The sequence below is a fragment of the Hyla sarda genome, chromosome 8, assembly GCF_029499605.1.
Source record: "Hyla sarda isolate aHylSar1 chromosome 8, aHylSar1.hap1, whole genome shotgun sequence".
NCBI classification, from domain to species: Eukaryota; Metazoa; Chordata; class Amphibia; order Anura; family Hylidae; genus Hyla; species Hyla sarda.
This window is the reverse complement of record NC_079196.1, coordinates 12,862,557-12,882,135: the sequence shown is the minus strand read 5'-3', so window position 1 is coordinate 12,882,135 and position 19,579 is coordinate 12,862,557. Positions and strand designations below refer to the sequence as shown.

General features: G+C 41.1%; 1 protein-coding gene across 1 annotated transcript in view; it reads left to right on the top strand.

The window, feature by feature from the left end:
- Positions 1 to 19,579, top strand: part of LOC130283808 (protein mono-ADP-ribosyltransferase PARP14-like) — a 74,983-nt gene that overhangs the window by 34,333 nt on the left and 21,071 nt on the right. Inside the window, exons 9-12 of the mRNA XM_056533317.1 lie at positions 4,501 to 4,576; positions 4,795 to 4,944; positions 11,346 to 11,408; positions 12,314 to 12,493. Coding sequence (XP_056389292.1) covers positions 4,501 to 4,576; positions 4,795 to 4,944; positions 11,346 to 11,408; positions 12,314 to 12,493 — 469 coding nt within the window. The remainder of the gene's footprint in view (positions 1 to 4,500; positions 4,577 to 4,794; positions 4,945 to 11,345; positions 11,409 to 12,313; positions 12,494 to 19,579) is intronic.

Below are 19,579 nucleotides of genomic sequence, written 5' to 3'. Positions count from 1 at the left end.
CTGCTCCTATATACAAGAATATAACTACTATAATACTGCTCCTATATACAAGAATATAACTACTATAATACTGCTCCTATATACAAGAATATAACTACTATAATACTGCTCCTATATACAAGAATATAACTACTATAATACTGCCCCTATATACAAGAATATAACTACTATAATACTGCTCCTATATACAAGAATATAACTACTATAATACTGCTCCTATATACAAGAATATAACTACTATAATACTGCCCCTATATACAAGAATATAACTACTATAATACTGCTCCTATATACAAGAATATAACTACTATAATACTGCCCCTATATACAAGAATATAACTACTATAATACTGCTCCTATATACAAGAATATAACTACTATAATACTGCTCCTATATACAAGAATATAACTACTATAATACTGCTCCTATATACAAGAATATAACTACTATAATACTGCTCCTATATACAAGAATATAACTACTATAATACTGCTCCTATATACAAGAATATAACTACTATAATACTGCTCCTATATACAAGAATATAACTACTATAATACTGCTCCTATATACAAGAATATAACTACTATAATACTGCTCCTATATACAAGAATATAACTACTATAATACTGCTCCTATATACAAGAATATAACTACTGTCACGATTCGGCTTACAGGTAGTGGATCCTCTGTGTCAGCGAGGGATTGGCGTGGACTGTGCTAGTGGACCGGTTCTAAGAGGCTACTGGTTTTCACCAGAGCCCGCCGCAAAGCGGGATGGTCTTGCTGCGGCAGTAGCAACCAGGTCGTATCCACTAGCAATGGCTCAACCTCGCTGACTGCTGAGAAGGCGTGGGACAGAAGGACTAGGCAGAGGCAAGGTCAGACGTAGCAGAAGGTCGGGGCAGGCGGCAAGGTTCGTAGTCAGGATGGATAGCAGAAGTTCAGGTAACACAGGCTTTGGACACACTAAACGCTTTCACTGACACAAGGCAACAAGATCCGGCAGGGGAGTGCAGGGGCAGTGAGCAGATATAGTCTGGGAGCAGGTGGAAGCCAATTAAGCTAATTGGGCCAGGCACCAATCATTGGTGCACTGGCCCTTTAAGTCTCAGAGAGCTGGCGCGCGCGCCGTAGAGGGCGGAGCCGCGCGCGCCAGCGCATGACAGCAGGGGACCGGGACGGGTAAGTGACCTGGGATGCGATTCGCGAGCGGGCGCGTCCCGCTGTGCGAATCGCATCCCCGACGGCCATGACAGTGCAGCGCTCCCGGTCAGCGGGACTGACCGGAGCGCTGCAGGGAGAAAGACGCCGTGAGCGCTCCGGGGAGGAGCGGGGACCCGGAGCGCTAGGCGTAACAACTACTATAATACTGCACCTATATACAAGAATATAACTACTATAATACTGCTCCTATATACAAGAATATAACTACTATAATACTGCTCCTATATACAAGAATATAACTACTATAATACTGCTCCTATATACAAGAATATAACTACTATAATACTGTTCCTATATACAAGAATATAACTACTATAATACTGCTCCTATATACAAGAATATAACTACTATAATACTGCTCCTATATACAAGAGTATATACAAGAATATAACTACTATAATACTGCTCCTATATACAAGAATATAACTACTATAATACTGCCCCTATATACAAGAATATAACTACTATAATACTGCTCCTATATACAAGAATATAACTACTATAATACTGCCCCTATATACAAGAATATAACTACTATAATACTGCTCCTATATACAGGAATATAACTACTATAATACTGCTCCTATATACAAGAATATATCTACTATAATACTGCTCCTATATACAAGAATATAACTACTATAATACTGCTCCTATATACAAGAATATACCGTATTTATCGGGGTATACCACGCACCGGCCTATAACACGCACCCTCATTTTAACAAGGATATTTGGGTAAAAAAAGTTTTTTACCCAAATATCCATGATAAAATGAGGGTGCGTGTGTGCGCGTGTATACCCCGATATACCCCCAGGAAAGGCAGGGGAGAGAGGCCGTCGCTGCCCGCTTCTCTCCCCCTGCCTCTCCTGGGGTCTAGAGCGCTGCTGTAGGCCCTTTTCACCCCCTGGTTATCGGCGCCGCTGCCCGTTCTGTCCCCGTGACTATCGGTGCCGGCGCCGATAGCCAGGGGGAGAGAAGCGGCGCCGACAGCCAGGGGGAGAGAAGGGGCAGCGGCACCCATTGCCGGCGCCGCTGCCCCGTTGCCTCCCCCCATCCCCGGTGGCATAATTACCTTAGTCGGGTCCGCGCTGCTCCAGGCCTCCGTCGTGCGTCCCCAGCGTCGTTGCTATGCACGGCGCGGCGCTCTGACATCATGCGCCGCGCCGTTCAGCGCATAGCAATGACGCCGGGGGCGCACGACGGAGGCCTGGAGCAGCGCGGACCCGACTCAGGTAATTATGCCACCGGGGATGGGGGGAGGCAACGGGGCAGCGGCGGCCTCTCTCCCCCTGCCTTTCCTGGGGGTGTATCGGCGTATAACACGCACACAGACTTTAGGCTAAAAATTTTAGCCTAAAAAGTGCGTGTTATACGCCGATAAATACGGTAACTACTATAATACTGCTCCTATATACAAGAATATAACTACTATAATACTGTCTCCTATATACAAGAATATAACTACTATAATACTGCTGCTATATACAAGAATATAACTACTATAATACTGCTCCTATATACAAGAATATAACTACTATAATACTGCCCCTATATACAAGAATATAACTACTATAATACTGCTCCTATATACAAGAATATAACTACTATAATACTGCTCCTATATACAAGAATATAACTACTATAATACTGCTCCTATATACAAGAATATAACTACTATAATACTGCCCCTATATACAAGAATATAACTACTATAATACTGCTCCTATATACAAGAATATAACTACTATAATACTGCTCCTATATACAAGAATATAACTACTATAATACTGCTCCTATATACAAGAATATAACTACTATAATACTGCTCCTATATACAAGAATATAACTACTATAATACTGCTCCTATATACAAGAATATAACTACTATAATACTGCTCCTATATACAAGAATATAACTACTATAATACTGCTCCTATATACAAGAATATAACTACTATAATACTGCTCCTATATACAAGAATAAAACTACTATAATACTGCTCCTATATACAAGAATATAACTACTATAATACTGCTCCTATATACAAGAATATAACTACTATAATACTGCTCCTATATACAAGAATATAACTACTATAATACTGCACCTATATACAAGAATATAACTACTATAATACTGCTCCTATATACAAGAATATAACTACTATAATACTGCTCCTATATACAAGAATATAACTACTATAATACTGTTCCTATATACAAGAATATAACTACTATAATACTGTTCCTATATACAAGAATATAACTACTATAATACTGCTCCTATATACAAGAATATAACTACTATAATACTGCTCCTATATACAACAATATAACAACTATAATACTGCTCCTATATACAAGAATATAACAACTATTATACTGCTCCTATATACAAGAATATAACTACTATAATACTGCTCCTATATACAACAATATAACTACTATAATACTGCTCCTATATACAACAATATAACTACTATAATACTGCTCCTATATGCAAGAATATAACTACTATAATACTGCCCCTATATACAAGAATATAACTACTATAATACTGCTCCTATATACAAGAATATAACTACTATAATACTGTCTCCTATATACAACAATATAACAACTATAATACTGCTCCTATATACAAGAATATAACTACTATAATACTGCTCCTATATACAATATAACTACTATAATACTGCCTCCTATATACAAGAATATAACTACTATAATACTGCCCCTATATACAAAAATATAACTGCTATAATACTGCTCCTATATACAAGAATATAACTACTATAATACTGCTCCTATATACAAGAATATAACTACTATAATACTGCCCCCTATATACAAGAATATAACTACTATAATACTGCTCCTATATACAAGAAAATAACTACTATAATACTGCCTCCTATATACAAGAATATAACTACTATAATACTGCTCCTATATACAAGAATATAACTACTATAATACTGCTCCTATATACAAGAATATAACTACTATGATACTGCTCCTATATACAAGAATATAACTATTATAATACTGCTCCTATATACAAGAATATAACTACTATAATACTGCTCCTATATACAAGAATATAACTACTATAATACTGCTCCTATATACAAGAATATAACTACTATAATACTGCTCCTATGTACAAGAATATAACTGCTGTTATACTGCCCCTGAATGTTTAACCCTTAGTCGATGTGAAATGGTCACTTTATATGACTTTATATTTTTATGTGATTTTTTTAAGGCATTTAACAATGAGTTGGTTAATTACACTGATGATCGCTTGACAAGCACGAAGCAGAACTACCGACCAGGATCAAGTAAGTTCCAGATGGGAATATTATTGGTCACTGGGTTTTACTCTCTTATTTCAGATAGGCCTATTGTTTAGCCAAATGAAACTCCCGGCACTGCTAAATAGGGCTTGTCAGGCAGGTTTACATGGTACCTTTGTTATGCTGCGATGCACTGGAGAAGGTTACCTGTAGGAATAGTCATATTTTTGTCAGATATTCCTTGACCTTGTTCTGTCTTGTAGTTTTCTATAGTGCAGTCACAAATCCGTCTTTGGGAGTTCATGAAATGAGGATCGGATCCCTGACCTTCCAAGTCAAGACAGGAGATATAACCAAAGAAGCGTCTGACGTCATTGTCAACTCCTCCAATAACAACTTTACTCTTAACTCAGGTGATCCTTCGAAATGCTTCTAGAATATCACAACGGACCTTGATATCCCTAGGTATCCTACAATCAGCCCCAAAGAGTGGATGGAATGGAGGCCCGTGTCGGGATATCAAGATCAGGGGGGGAAGGGGGAGGGGGGGGGGGGGTCATTCTCACATGCTCAGTTCTTAGCACTGTGAATTTTATCCAACCTGCTACCTAGCTTAAAATGTAGGACAGTTGGACTGACTCCATCCATTAATCTAGGCAACAAGCCCTATGCTGCTGTAAGCCCAACGCTAGACATATAAAGCCCTATGCTGCCGTAAGCTCAGCACTAGACATATAAAGCCCTATGCTGCCGTAAGCTCAGCACTAGACATATAAATCCCTATGCTGCTGTAAGCTTAACACTAGACATATAAAGCCCTATGCTGCTGTAAGCTTAACACTAGACATATAAAGCCATATGCTGCTGTAAGCTCCACACTAGACATATAAAGCCATATGCTGCTGTAAGCTCCACACTAGACATATAAAGCCCTATGCTGCTGTAAGCTCAACACTAGACATATAAAGCCATATGCTGCTGTAAGCTTAACACTGGACATATAAAGCCATATGCTGCTGTAAGCTCCACATTAGACATATAAAGCCATATGCTGCTGTAAGCTCCACACTAGACATATAAAGCCCTATGCTGCTGTAAGCTCCACACTAGACATATAAAGCCATATGCTGCTGTAATCTTAACACTGGACATATAAAGCCATATGCTGCTGTAAGCTCCACATTAGACATATAAAGCCATATGCTGCTGTAAGCTCCACACTAGACATATAAAGCCCTATGCTGCTGTAAGCTCCACACTAGACATATAAAGCCATATGCTGCTGTAATCTTAACACTAGACATATAAAGCCCTATGCTGCTGTAAGCTCCACACTAGACATATAAAGCCCTATGCTGCTGTAAGCTGAACACTAGACATATAAAGCCCTATGCTGCTGTAAGCTTAACACTAGACATATAAAGCCCTATGCTGCTGTAAGCTTAACACTAGACATATAAAGCCATATGCTGCTGTAAGCTTAACACTAGACATATACAGCCATATGCTGCTGTAAGCTCCACACTAGACATATATAGCCCTATGCTGCCGTAAGCTCCACACTAGACATATAAAGCCCTATGCTGCCGTAAGCTCAGCACTAGACATATAAAGCCCTATGCTGCTGTAAGCTTAACACTAGACATATAAAGCCCTATGCTGCTGTAAGCTCCACACTAGACATATAAAGCCATATGCTGCTGTAAGCTCCACACTAGACATATAAAGCCCTATGCTGCTGTAAGCTCAACACTAGACATATAAAGCCATATGCTGCTGTAAGCTTAACACTGGACATATAAAGCCATATGCTGCTGTAAGCTCCACATTAGACATATAAAGCCATATGCTGCTGTAAGCTCCACACTAGACATATAAAGCCCTATGCTGCTGTAAGCTCCACACTAGACATATAAAGCCCTATGCTGCTGTAAGCTGAACACTAGACATATAAAGCCATATGCTGCTGTAATCTTAACACTAGACATATAAAGCCCTATGCTGCTGTAAGCTCCACACTAGACATATAAAGCCCTATGCTGCTGTAAGCTGAACACTAGACATATAAAGCCCTATGCTGCTGTAAGCTTAACACTAGACATATAAAGCCCTATGCTGCTGTAAGCTTAACACTAGACATATAAAGCCATATGCTGCTGTAAGCTTAACACTAGACATATACAGCCATATGCTGCTGTAAGCTCCACACTAGACATATATAGCCCTATGCTGCCGTAAGCTCAGCACTAGACATATAAAGCCCTATGCTGCCGTAAGCTCAGCACTAGACATATAAAGCCCTATGCTGCTGTAAGCTTAACACTAGACATATAAAGCCCTATGCTGCTGTAAGCTTAACACTAGACATATAAAGCCATATGCTGCTGTAAGCTCCACACTAGACATATAAAGCCATATGCTGCTGTAAGCTTCACACTAGACATATAAAGCCCTATGCTGCTGTAAGCTCAACACTAGACATATAAAGCCATATGCTGCTGTAAGCTTAACACTAGACATATAAAGCCATATTCTGCTGTAAGCTCCACACTAGACATATAAAGCCATATGCTGCTGTAAGCTCCACACTAGACATATAAAGCCATATGCTGCTGTAAGCTTAACACTAGACATGTAAAGCCATATGCTGCTGTAAGCTCCACACTAGACATATAAAGCCATATGCTGCTGTAAGCTCCACACTAGACATATAAAGCCCTATGCTGCTGTAAGCTCCACACTAGACATATAAAGCCCTATGCTGCTGTAAGCTCCACACTAGACATATAAAGCCATATGCTGCTGTAATCTTAACACTAGACATATAAAGCCCTATGCTGCTGTAAGCTCCACACTAGACATATAAAGCCCTATGCTGCTGTAAGCTGAACACTAGACATATAAAGCCCTATGCTGCTGTAAGCTTAACACTAGACATATAAAGCCCTATGCTGCTGTAAGCTTAACACTAGACATATAAAGCCCTATGCTGCTGTAAGCTTAACACTAGACATATACAGCCATATGCTGCTGTAAGCTCCACACTAGACATATATAGCCCTATGCTGCCGTAAGCTCAGCACTAGACATATAAAGCCCTATGCTGCCGTAAGCTCAGCACTAGACATATAAAGCCCTATGCTGCTGTAAGCTTAACACTAGACATATAAAGCCCTATGCTGCTGTAAGCTTAACACTAGACATATAAAGCCATATGCTGCTGTAAGCTCCACACTAGACATATAAAGCCATATGCTGCTGTAAGCTCCACACTAGACATATAAAGCCCTATGCTGCTGTAAGCTCAACACTAGACATATAAAGCCATATGCTGCTGTAAGCTTAACACTAGACATATAAAGCCATATTCTGCTGTAAGCTCCACACTAGACATATAAAGCCATATGCTGCTGTAAGCTCCACACTAGACATATAAAGCCCTATGCTGCTGTAAGCTCCACACTAGGCATATAAAGCCCTATGCTGCTGTAAGCGTAACACTAGACATATAAAGCCATATGCTGCTGTAAGCTTAACACTAGACATATAAAGCCATATGCTGCTGTAAGCTTAACACTAGACATATAAAGCCCTATGCTGCTGTAAGCTTAACACTAGACATATAAAGCCATATGCTGCTGTAAGCTTAACACTAGACATATAAAGCCATATGCTGCTGTAAGCTCCACACTAGACATATATAGCCCTATGCTGCCGTAAGCTCAGCACTAGACATATAAAGCCCTATGCTGCCGTAAGCTCAGCACTAGACATATAAAGCCCCATGCTGCTGTAAGCTTAACACTAGACATATAAAGCCCTATGCTGCTGTAAGCTTAACACTAGACATATAAAGCCCTATGCTGCTGTAAGCTTAACACTAGACATATACAGCCATATGCTGCTGTAAGCTCCACACTAGACATATATAGCCCTATGCTGCCGTAAGCTCAGCACTAGACATATAAAGCCCTATGCTGCCGTAAGCTCAGCACTAGACATATAAAGCCCTATGCTGCTGTAAGCTTAACACTAGACATATAAAGCCCTATGCTGCTGTAAGCTTAACACTAGACATATAAAGCCATATGCTGCTGTAAGCTCCACACTAGACATATAAAGCCATATGCTGCTGTAAGCTCCACACTAGACATATAAAGCCCTATGCTGCTGTAAGCTCAACACTAGACATATAAAGCCATATGCTGCTGTAAGCTTAACACTAGACATATAAAGCCATATTCTGCTGTAAGCTCCACACTAGACATATAAAGCCATATGCTGCTGTAAGCTCCACACTAGACATATAAAGCCCTATGCTGCTGTAAGCTCCACACTAGGCATATAAAGCCCTATGCTGCTGTAAGCGTAACACTAGACATATAAAGCCATATGCTGCTGTAAGCTTAACACTAGACATATAAAGCCATATGCTGCTGTAAGCTTAACACTAGACATATAAAGCCCTATGCTGCTGTAAGCTTAACACTAGACATATAAAGCCATATGCTGCTGTAAGCTTAACACTAGACATATAAAGCCATATGCTGCTGTAAGCTCCACACTAGACATATATAGCCCTATGCTGCCGTAAGCTCAGCACTAGACATATAAAGCCCTATGCTGCCGTAAGCTCAGCACTAGACATATAAAGCCCCATGCTGCTGTAAGCTTAACACTAGACATATAAAGCCCTATGCTGCTGTAAGCTTAACACTAGACATATAAAGCCATATGCTGCTGTAAGCTCCACACTAGACATATAAAGCCATATGCTGCTGTAAGCTCCACACTAGACATATAAAGCCCTATGCTGCTGTAAACTCAACACTAGACATATAAAGCCATATGCTGCTGTAAGCTTAACACTAGACATATAAAGCCATATGCTGCTGTAAGCTCCACACTAGACATATAAAGCCATATGCTGCTGTAAGCTCCACACTAGACATATAAAGCCCTATGCTGCTGTAAGCTCCACACTAGACATATAAAGCCCTATGCTGCTGTAAGCGTAACACTAGACATATAAAGCCATATGCTGCTGTAAGCTTAACACTAGACATATAAAGCCCTATACTGCTGTAAGCTCCACACTAGACATATAAAGCCCTATGCTGCTGTAAGCTGAACACTAGACATATAAAGCCCTATGCTGCTGTAAGCTTAACACTAGACATATAAAGCCCTATGCTGCTGTAAGCTTAACACTAGACATATAAAGCCATATGCTGCTGTAAGCTTAACACTAGACATATAAAGCCATATGCTGCTGTAAGCTTAATACTAGACATATAAAGCCATATGCTGCTGTAAGCTCCACACTAGACATATAAAGCCATATGCTGCTGTAAGCTGAACACTAGACATATAAAGCCATATGCTGCTGTAAGCTCCACACTAGACATATAAAGCCATATGCTGCTGTAAGCTCAACACTAGACATATAAAGCCCTATGCTGCTGTTAGCTCAACACTAGACATATAAAGCCCTATGGTGCTGTAAGCTTAACACTAGACATATAAAGCCATATGCTGCTGTAAGCTCAACACTGGGCACATAAAGCACTGTGCTGCCGTAATCTTCACTCTAGACACATAAAGTCCTTTTTTTGCTGTAAGCTCCACATTGGACACATAAAGCCCTTGCCTGCTGTAAGCTCCCCACTAGACATATAAAGACACATGCTGCTATAAGCTCCACATTGGACACATAATGCCCTCAGCAGTTGAAAGCTCGACACTGGAAGCATAAAACCCTCTGCTGCTATAAACTCCACACTGGACACATAAAGCTCTTAGCTGCAGTGAGCTCCACATTAGATACATGAAGCCCCATGCTGCTGTAAGCTCCACACTAGACATATAAAGCCCTTAGCTTCTGTAAGCTCCACACTGGACACATAAAGCCCTTGGCTGCTGTAAGCTCCACACTGGACACATAAAGCCCTTGGCTGCTGTAAGCTCCACACTGGACACATAAAGCCCTTGGCTGCTGTAAGCTCCACATTAGACACACAAAGCCCTTGGCTGCTGTAAGCTCCACATTAGACACATAAAGCCCTTAGCTGCTGTAATCTCCACACTGAACACATAAAGCCCTTGGCTGCTGTAAGCTCCACATTAGCCACATAAAGCCCTTAGCTGCTGTAATCTCTACACTGGACACATAAAGCCCTTGGCTGCTGTAAGCTCCACACTGGACACATAAAGCCCTTGGCTGCTGTAAGCTCCACATTAGACACATAAAGCCCTTGGCTGCTGTAAGCTCCAAACAAAACACATAAAGCCCTTGGCTGCTGTAAGCTCCACACTGGACACATAAAGCCCTTAGTTGCAATAAGCTCCGAATTGGACATATAAAGCCCTGTGCTGCCATTATAAGCTCCAATCTAGACATATACAGTCCTGTGCTACTATAAGCTCCACACTTGACACATAAAGCCCCATGCTACTGACACATAAAGGGAAATTTATCAATGCCTTCCTGACACTTTTTTGTCGTAGTTTATTTTATTTTAGTGCATATATTTTGCGCCCTTTCATAATAGATAACTTTGGCAAAAGTGACTGTGAAATGCAGTGCTTTATTCTTAACTATGCAGTGGGAGAGATTAATTAATTGCATTTTTTTTTTTTTTTTTTTAAACGGTGCAAAATTTATGCGCAAACTTAAAAAAAAAAAAACGCAAATTTGTACCACTTCTTTCTTGCCTTACAAAAATGACATCCTACAGCAAGTTCTGAGGAGATTCCCAGATAAACTCTTTTGAATTGGTGCTGTATAAAATTGTGCATTCTTTTTGATTTTCAGGTGTATCGAAAGCCATTCTGGAAGCCGCTGGACTGAATGTCCAATTAGCTGCTGCAGCGTTAGGTATGATTATGCAGATTTTATTTACTTTAGTCTTTTAGGAATTATTTTGTTATTCTTCAGGTTATCATACAATCTGTGATTTAAAGGGGTACTCCACTGCTCAGCATTTTGGAAGAAAATGTTCTGAATGCTTAGAGCCAGCACCGGGAACTCGTGATGTCACAGCCCCGCCCCCTCATGACATCAGGTAGTACTACTACTCCCAGCATGGAACACACTGTTCCATGATGGGAGTAGTAGTTTCTATACTAATAGACAGATCGCCCCGGGTGTCACTTCTGACACCTGTTGCGATCCTTCTGTATAATGTATAGATGCCGGAAGCCGCTCTTCTATGGTCCCCTGCTGCCGTATATATACACCTATTCATATTTCCCGCAGAGAGCTGTGATTGGCCAGATGTTTTTTTTTTTTTTTTTTTAAAGGCCAAAAATGCAATTTCCACTCAAAGGCAATAAAACGCCAGAAAAAATGCCAGAAGAAAACACCAAACACAGGAAAATGCAGTTGCCTTTTTTCTTGCCTTTTTTGGGGCCACAAAAAACCAAGTGGAGACTTAGCGGGAGGGATAGGAATAGGCTTTGCATTTACCCAGCTTTACTAGGTGCTAACACCTGCAGATTCTACAGTATATATAGGTTCTTCTGTAGTCTCTAGGCCAGTGTTTCCCAACCAGGGTGCTTCCAGCTGTTGAAAAACTACAACTCCCAGCATGGCCTTTGGCTGTCCGGGCATGCTGGGAGTTGTAGCTTTGCAGCAGCTGGAGGCACCCTATTTGGAAAGCATTGCTCTAGGCTTTGATGATGGTAGAAGCAGTAATATATTAAGGTGACATTGCCATCTTTATCGTACACATCACACTTCATATAGGACTGCTCTGTTCATCCTTTGTACCTTTTCTTCAGGTTCTCAGCCCCACAAGGGTTACATCATCACAAACTCAGGGAATCTTGTTGGGAGCAGCTGGATCCTTCATGTTTCGGGGCCGTCACAGGCAACACACATCAAGAAGATTGTTCTGGACTGTCTGCGGGAATGCGAAAAGCACCAGGCAACTTCTGTCGCCTTCCCGGCCCTGGGAACAGGTATAAGCACAAATTGTGTATCAGGCCCAAGTTATTGGTAGGTTAACCCCTTAAGGACTAAGCCAATTTTGGCCTTAAGGACAATTTAATTTTTACGTTTTAATTTTTTCCTCCTCGCCTTCTAAAAATCATAACTCTTTTATATTTTCATCCACAGACTAGTATGAGGGCTTGTTTTTTGCGCGACCAGTTGTCCTTTGTAATGACATCACTCATTATATCATAAAATGTATGGCGCAACCAAAAAACACTATTTTTGTGGGGAAATTAACCCCTTAAGGACCAATACAAATAAACCTGTACGCCCCTGAAAGACCAGGCCTGTTTTTTCAAATCGGGGATGTCTGTCTTTATTAGAGAATAACTCTGGTAACGTTTTGCCAATCACGATAATTCTGACATTGTTTTTTTGTCACAAGTTGTCCTTCATGTACATAGTAAAATTAAGCCGATATCATTTGTAGTTTTTTTTTACAATGCAAAAAATCATGAAATCTTTACAAAAAATTACGATTTTTTGCTATTTTAACACTAATAGGTTGCATATATTTATACTTACTGACCAAATAGTTTATGAAACTTATACTTTCAGATGTCTACTTTATTTTTACATCATTTTTTGTTTTTAATTAACATTTTAAATTCGTTAGAAGCCTAACAATTTAACTTGAAATTTAGAAAATTTGAAAAGTACATCTTTTTTTGTGTGCTATGCAAGGTTTGCAGAAATTAAAAGGTAGTAGAACATAGGAACACCCCCCAAATGACCCCATTTTAAAAACTAGACCCCTCAAGGTATTCACTAGGGGGTACAGTGAGTATTTTAACACCATAGTTTTTTGGCAGGAATTATTACAAAGTCAGTGTTAAAAATTCGAAATTTGCAATTTTTAACAAATGCATCATTTGGGGGGCATATTTTTTGTACATCACTTCTGATGTTGAAAGAAATGCACCCTATATTTTATTTAGCTGCTTGTCCCATGTTCGGAAATACCCCCGCTTTGGCCATATATGGTTCCTTGGCCGCGTGGTAGGACTCAGAAGGAGAGGAGCGCCATTTGGCTTTCAGGGTAGAACAATACCCCCACCCCCACAAGTGACCCCATTTTTATACCGCACCCCTACAAGTTATTGGCTGGACCAGGGACCTCTCTGATTGGTCCTTGGTCGGCTGGCAGTATAACGTGTCTGTCTGTGACAGTTAAGGCTCCTCATGGATATATCCGCCATGTTGTGGGAATAAGCACCCGCTCATGGCGAATATATCCATCACTGCTGCGGCTGGGTAGCTCAGTGTGTCCGCTCATGACTGCTGGCGGGAAATCCGCCGCTATGAGTGGACACACAAAGCTACCCAGCCGCAGCAGGGAGCTCAATACCGTGACTGCTGCATAATGTGTAGGATCACATGGTGGACATCCGCAGCATATTACATGTCCGCCAATGAGATCCTACACATTATGCATTTTTGTAAATTAGATAATAAATGTATTTTTAACATATATATATATATATATATATATATATATATATATATACATATATATAAAATATATATATATTTTATTTTTTTTATTTTATTTTTTTTACACTTTTATTACATATTTACACTTTTATTTTATTTATATTTTTTTTTTTTACACTTTTTAATGCTTTGGAATACTTAGTATTCCAAAGCATTGCAGTTATATGCTGCCTGCCAGTTTTCACTAGCAGGCAGCATATTAGGACGTGCCTCTGGCATGTCCTACAGGCAATACCCAGGGCAGACCTGGGGGTCTTTGTAGGACCCCCGGCTGCCCAGGTATGCAGCAGCACCCCCGATCGCGCTGCGGGGTGCTGCAGAGGAGACAGAGGGAGCCCCCTCCCTCTGTCAGAACTCCTTACAGCGCGCGGTCACTTCTGACCGCGGCTGTAAGGGTTAAACTGCCGGGAGTGAAGTGAACTTCACTCCCGGCAGTGCGGCAGGCCCCGGCCAGCCGCATATTACACGCAGCACCCCGTGATCGCGATGCGGGGTGCTGCAGGAGTGAAAGAGGGAGCTCCCTCCCTCTGTCATAACACTTACAGCCCGCGGTCACTTCCGACCGCGGCTGTAAGGGTTAAAACTGCCTGGACCGAAGTTTACTTCGGTCCTGGCAGTGCAGCAGGGTCCCGGCTGTGTGATACAGCCGAGTCCCTGCCGCGATCTCGTGGGTGCACTGGGCAGCACCCACGAGAAGAATGGACGAGTATAGACGTCCAGGTGCGGGAACGCCCGCCAACCTGGACGTCTATACTCGTCCGTGGTCGTTATCGTGTTAAAAAGAAAAATGCAATTTTACTAATTTTGGAAGGTTTCGTTTTCACGCCGTACAATTTATGGTAAAAATGACATGTGTTCTTTATTCTGAAGGTCAATACGATTAAAATGATACCCATTATTATATACTTTTCTATTATTGTTGTGCTTAAAAAAAATCACAAACTTTTTAACCAAATTAGTACGTTTATAATCCCTTTATTTTGATGACCTCTAACTTTTTTATTTTTCCGTATAAGCGGTGGTATGAGGGCTAATTTTTTGCGCCATGATCTGTACTTTTTTTTGATACCACATTTCCATATAAAAAACTTTTAATACATTTTTTATAATTTTTTTTTTAATAAAATGTATTAAAAAAGTAGCAATTTTGGAATTTAATTTTTTATTTTTTAACGTTCACGCCGTTCACCGTACTGGATCGTTAACATTTTATTTTAATAGTTCGGACATTTATGCACGCGGCGATACCAAATATGTCTATTAAATTTATTTTTTACGCTTTTTGGGGTAAAATAGGAAAAAACTGACGTTTTACTTTTTTATTGGGGGAGGGGATTTTTCACTTTTTTTTTACTTTACTTTTAAATTTTTTAACATTTTTTTTTTACACTTGAATAGTCCCCATAGGAGACTATTCATAGCAATACCATGATTGCTAATACTGATCTGTTCAATGTATAGGACATAGAACAGATCAGTGTTATCGGTCATCTTCTGCTCTGGTCTGCTCGATCACAGACCAGAGCAGGAGACGCCGGGAGCCGGACGGAGGAAGGAGAGGGGAGCCCTGTGCGGCGTTCTGAATGATCGGATCCCCGCAGCAGCGCTGGGGGCGATCCGATCATTCATTGAAATCGCGTACTGCCGCAGATGCCGGGATCTGTATTGATCCCGGCATCTGAGGGGTTAATGGCGGATCGCGGGCGTCGCCGGCGGGTCCCTGGCTGCGATCAGCAGCCGCGATCAGCCGCTTATGACACGGGCATCGCTCCGATGCCCGCGGTTATGCACAGGGCGTAAATGTACGTCCTGGTGCGTTAAGTACCACCGCACCAGGACGTACATTTACGTCCTGCGTCCTTAAGGGGTTAAAGTGGTATTCCAACTGGCTCCAGAAAGTTAAACAGATTTGTAACTTACTTTTATTAAAACATCTTAATCCTCCCAGTACTTATCAGCTGCTAAAGTTGAGTTGTTCTTTTATGTCTGACAACAGTGCTCTCTGCTGACAGAGGTTTGCAATGGGGATTTGCTCCTACTCTGGACAGTTCCTGGGACAGACAGAGGTGTCAGCAGAGAGCACTGTGGTCAGAAAGAAAAGAACAACTCCACTTCAGCAGCTGATAAGTACCGGTGGTATTAAGATTTTTTAATAGAAGTAATTTACAAATCTGTTTAACTTTCTGGAGCCAGTTGATATGAAAAATAAATAAATAAATATTTTTTCACTGGAATACCCCTTTAATAAAGCTCTTGTAGCTTTCCAGGCTCATCCCCTTTGTGTGTGAGTTGGAGATGTGGTAATTTAATACTAGGCATAGTTACATAGTTAGTACGGTCGAAAAAATACATATGTCCATCAAGTCCAACCAGGGAATTAAGGGGTAGGGGTGCGGCGCGATATTGGGGAAGGGATGAGATTTTATATTTCTTCATAAGCATTAATGTTATTTTGTTCCAGGAATGTATCTAACCCTGTTTTAAAGCTGTTAATTGTTCCTGCTGTGACCAGTTCCTGAGGTAGACCGTTCCATAAATTCACAGTCCTCACGGTAAAGAAGGCGTGTCGCCCCTTGAGACTAAACCTTTTCTTCTCCAGACGGAGGGAGTGCCCCCTCGTCCTTTGGGGGGGTTTAACCTGGAACAGTTTTTCTCCATATTTTTTGTATGGGCCATTTATATACTTATATACGTTTATCATATCCCCCCTTAAACGTCTCTTCTCAAGACTAAACAATTGTAACTCCTTTAATCGCTCCTCATAGCTAAGATGTTCCATGCCCCATATTAGTTTAGTCGCACGTCTCTGCACCCTTTCCAACTCCGCAGTGTCCCTTTTATGGACTGGTGCCCAAAACTGAACAGCATATTCCAGGTGAGGCCGTACCAATGATTTATAAAGGGGGAGTATTATGTCCCTGTCCCTCGAGTCCATGCCTCTTTTTATACATGACAATATCCTGCCGGCTTTGGAAGCAGCAGCCTGACATTGTGTTATTCTGTAGTCTGTGATCTACAAGTCACCCAGATCCTTCTCTACCAGTGACTCTGCCAGTTTAATCCCCCCTAAGACATACGACGCATGCAGGTTATTAGTATACACAGCCCCCCTCTATATACACAGCCCCCCCTCTATATACACAGCCTCCACTCTATATACACAGCCCCCCTCTATATACACAGCCCCCCTCTATATACACAGCCCCCCTCTATATACACAGCCCCCCACTATATTCACAGCCCCCCTCTATATACACAGCCCCCCTCTATATACACAGCCCCCCCACTATATACACAGCCCCCCCTCTATATACACAGCCCCCCTCTATATACACAGCCCCCCCTCTATATACACAGCCCCCCTCTATATACACAGCCCCCCTCTATATACACAGCCCCCCACTATATACACAGCCCCCCTCTATATACACAGCCCCCCCTCTATATACACAGCCCCCCTCTATATACACAGCCCCCCTCTATATACACAGCCCCCCTCTATATACACAGCCCCCCTAAGACATACGACGCTGCAGGTTATTAGTACCCAGATGCAGAACTTTACATTTATCCACATTGAACCTCATTTGCCAAGTGGATGCCCAGACACTTAGTCTATCCAAGTCATCTTGTAACCTATACACCTCCTCTATAGACTGTACCCCCCTCTATATACACAGCCCCCCTCTATATACACATCCTCTATATATACACAGCCCCCCCTCTATATACACAGCCCCCCTCTATATACACAGCCCCCCTCTATATACACATCCTCTATAGACTGTACTGTGCTACAAAGCTTGGTGTCATCTGCAAAGATAGAAACAGAGCTGTTAATACCATCCTCTATATCATTGATAAATTAATTAAACAACAGCGGGCCCAGTACAGAACCTTGGGGTACACCACTAATAACCGGGGACCAATCAGAGTACAAATCATTGACCACCACTCTCTGGGTACGATCCATGAGCCAGTGTTCAATCCAGTTACAACTAAAATTTCCAAACCCAAAGACCTTAACTTACCTGTCAGACGTCTATGAGGGACAGTATCAAATGCTTTAGCAAAATCCAGAAACACTATATCCACAGCCATTCCTCTATATACACAGCCCCCCTCTATATACACAGCCCCCCTCTATATACACAGCCCCCCTCTATATACACAGCCCCCCTCTATATACACAGCCCCCCTCTATATACACAGCCCCCCTCTATATACACAGCCCCCCTCTATATACACAGCCATTCCTCTGTCAAGGCTTCTACTCACCTCTTCATAAAAGCAGATTAGATTGGTTTGACAACTTCTATCCTTAGTAAACCCATGCTGGCTATCACTTATAATACAATTATCCCCTATGTATTCCTGTATGTAATCCCTTATAAGTCCTTCAAACAATTTACCCACAATGCACGTTAAACTTACCGGTCTATAGTTTCCTGGGGAAGACCTAGAGCCCTTTTTGAAGATTGGCACCACATTCGCCTTGCGCCAGTCCCTTGGCACAATACCAGACACCAGAGAATCTCTAAATATCATGAACAGGGGTACAGATATTACTGAACTTACCTCTCTAAGAACTCTTGGGTGTAGTCCATCCGGCCCTGGGGATTTGCTTACATTTATATCACTTAACTTACCTTGTACCATCTCTACATTAAGCCAGTTCAGTACATTACATGATGTGTTACCAGCACTGACCTGTACATGATGTGTTACCAGCACTGACCTGTACATGATGTGTTACCAGCACTGACCTGTACATGATGTGTTACCAGCACTGACCTGGCCAATGTCAGCTCCTTTTTCCATAGTGTATACAGAACTAAAGAACCCATTCAGTAGCTCCGCTTTCTCTTGATCGCCTGTGACAACCTCCCCATTATCATTATTAAGGGGTCCTACATGCTCTGTCCTTGGTTTTTTTGCATTTATATATCTAAAAAAATATTTAGGATTAGTTTTGCTTTCTTTGGCCACCTGTCTCTCATTTAGAATTTTTGCTGTTTTTATTACATTTTTACAGACTTTATTAAGCTCCTTGTACTGTTTAAATGTTATCGCTGACCCATCAGATTTGTATTTTTTGAAGGCTATTTTTTTGTTGTTTATTGCTCTTTTAACATCATGTGTCAGCCATGTAGGATTTAGTTTTAATCGTTTATATTTGTTCCCCTTTGGTATATATTTAGCTGTATAGTTATTTAGAGTTGATTTAAAGATGTCCCATTTACCTTCTGTATCAGTATTTGAGAACACCTCCCCCCAGTCTATGTCCTGTAGTGCAGATTTCAGCCCAGGGAAATTTGCCTTTTTAAAGTTATATGTTTTTGCTTTCCCCGTCTGTCTTTGTTTTCTACATTTTAAGTCAAAAGTAACTATATTGTGGTCGCTATTCCCAAGGTTTTCCCGCACAGTTACATTACCAACCAGCTCTGTGTTGTTGGAAATGATCAGATCCCACAAGGCATCACTTCTTGTTGGGTCCTCCACAAACTGGCCCATAAAATTATCCTGCAATAAATTTAGGAATTGTCGCCCCTTTGTAG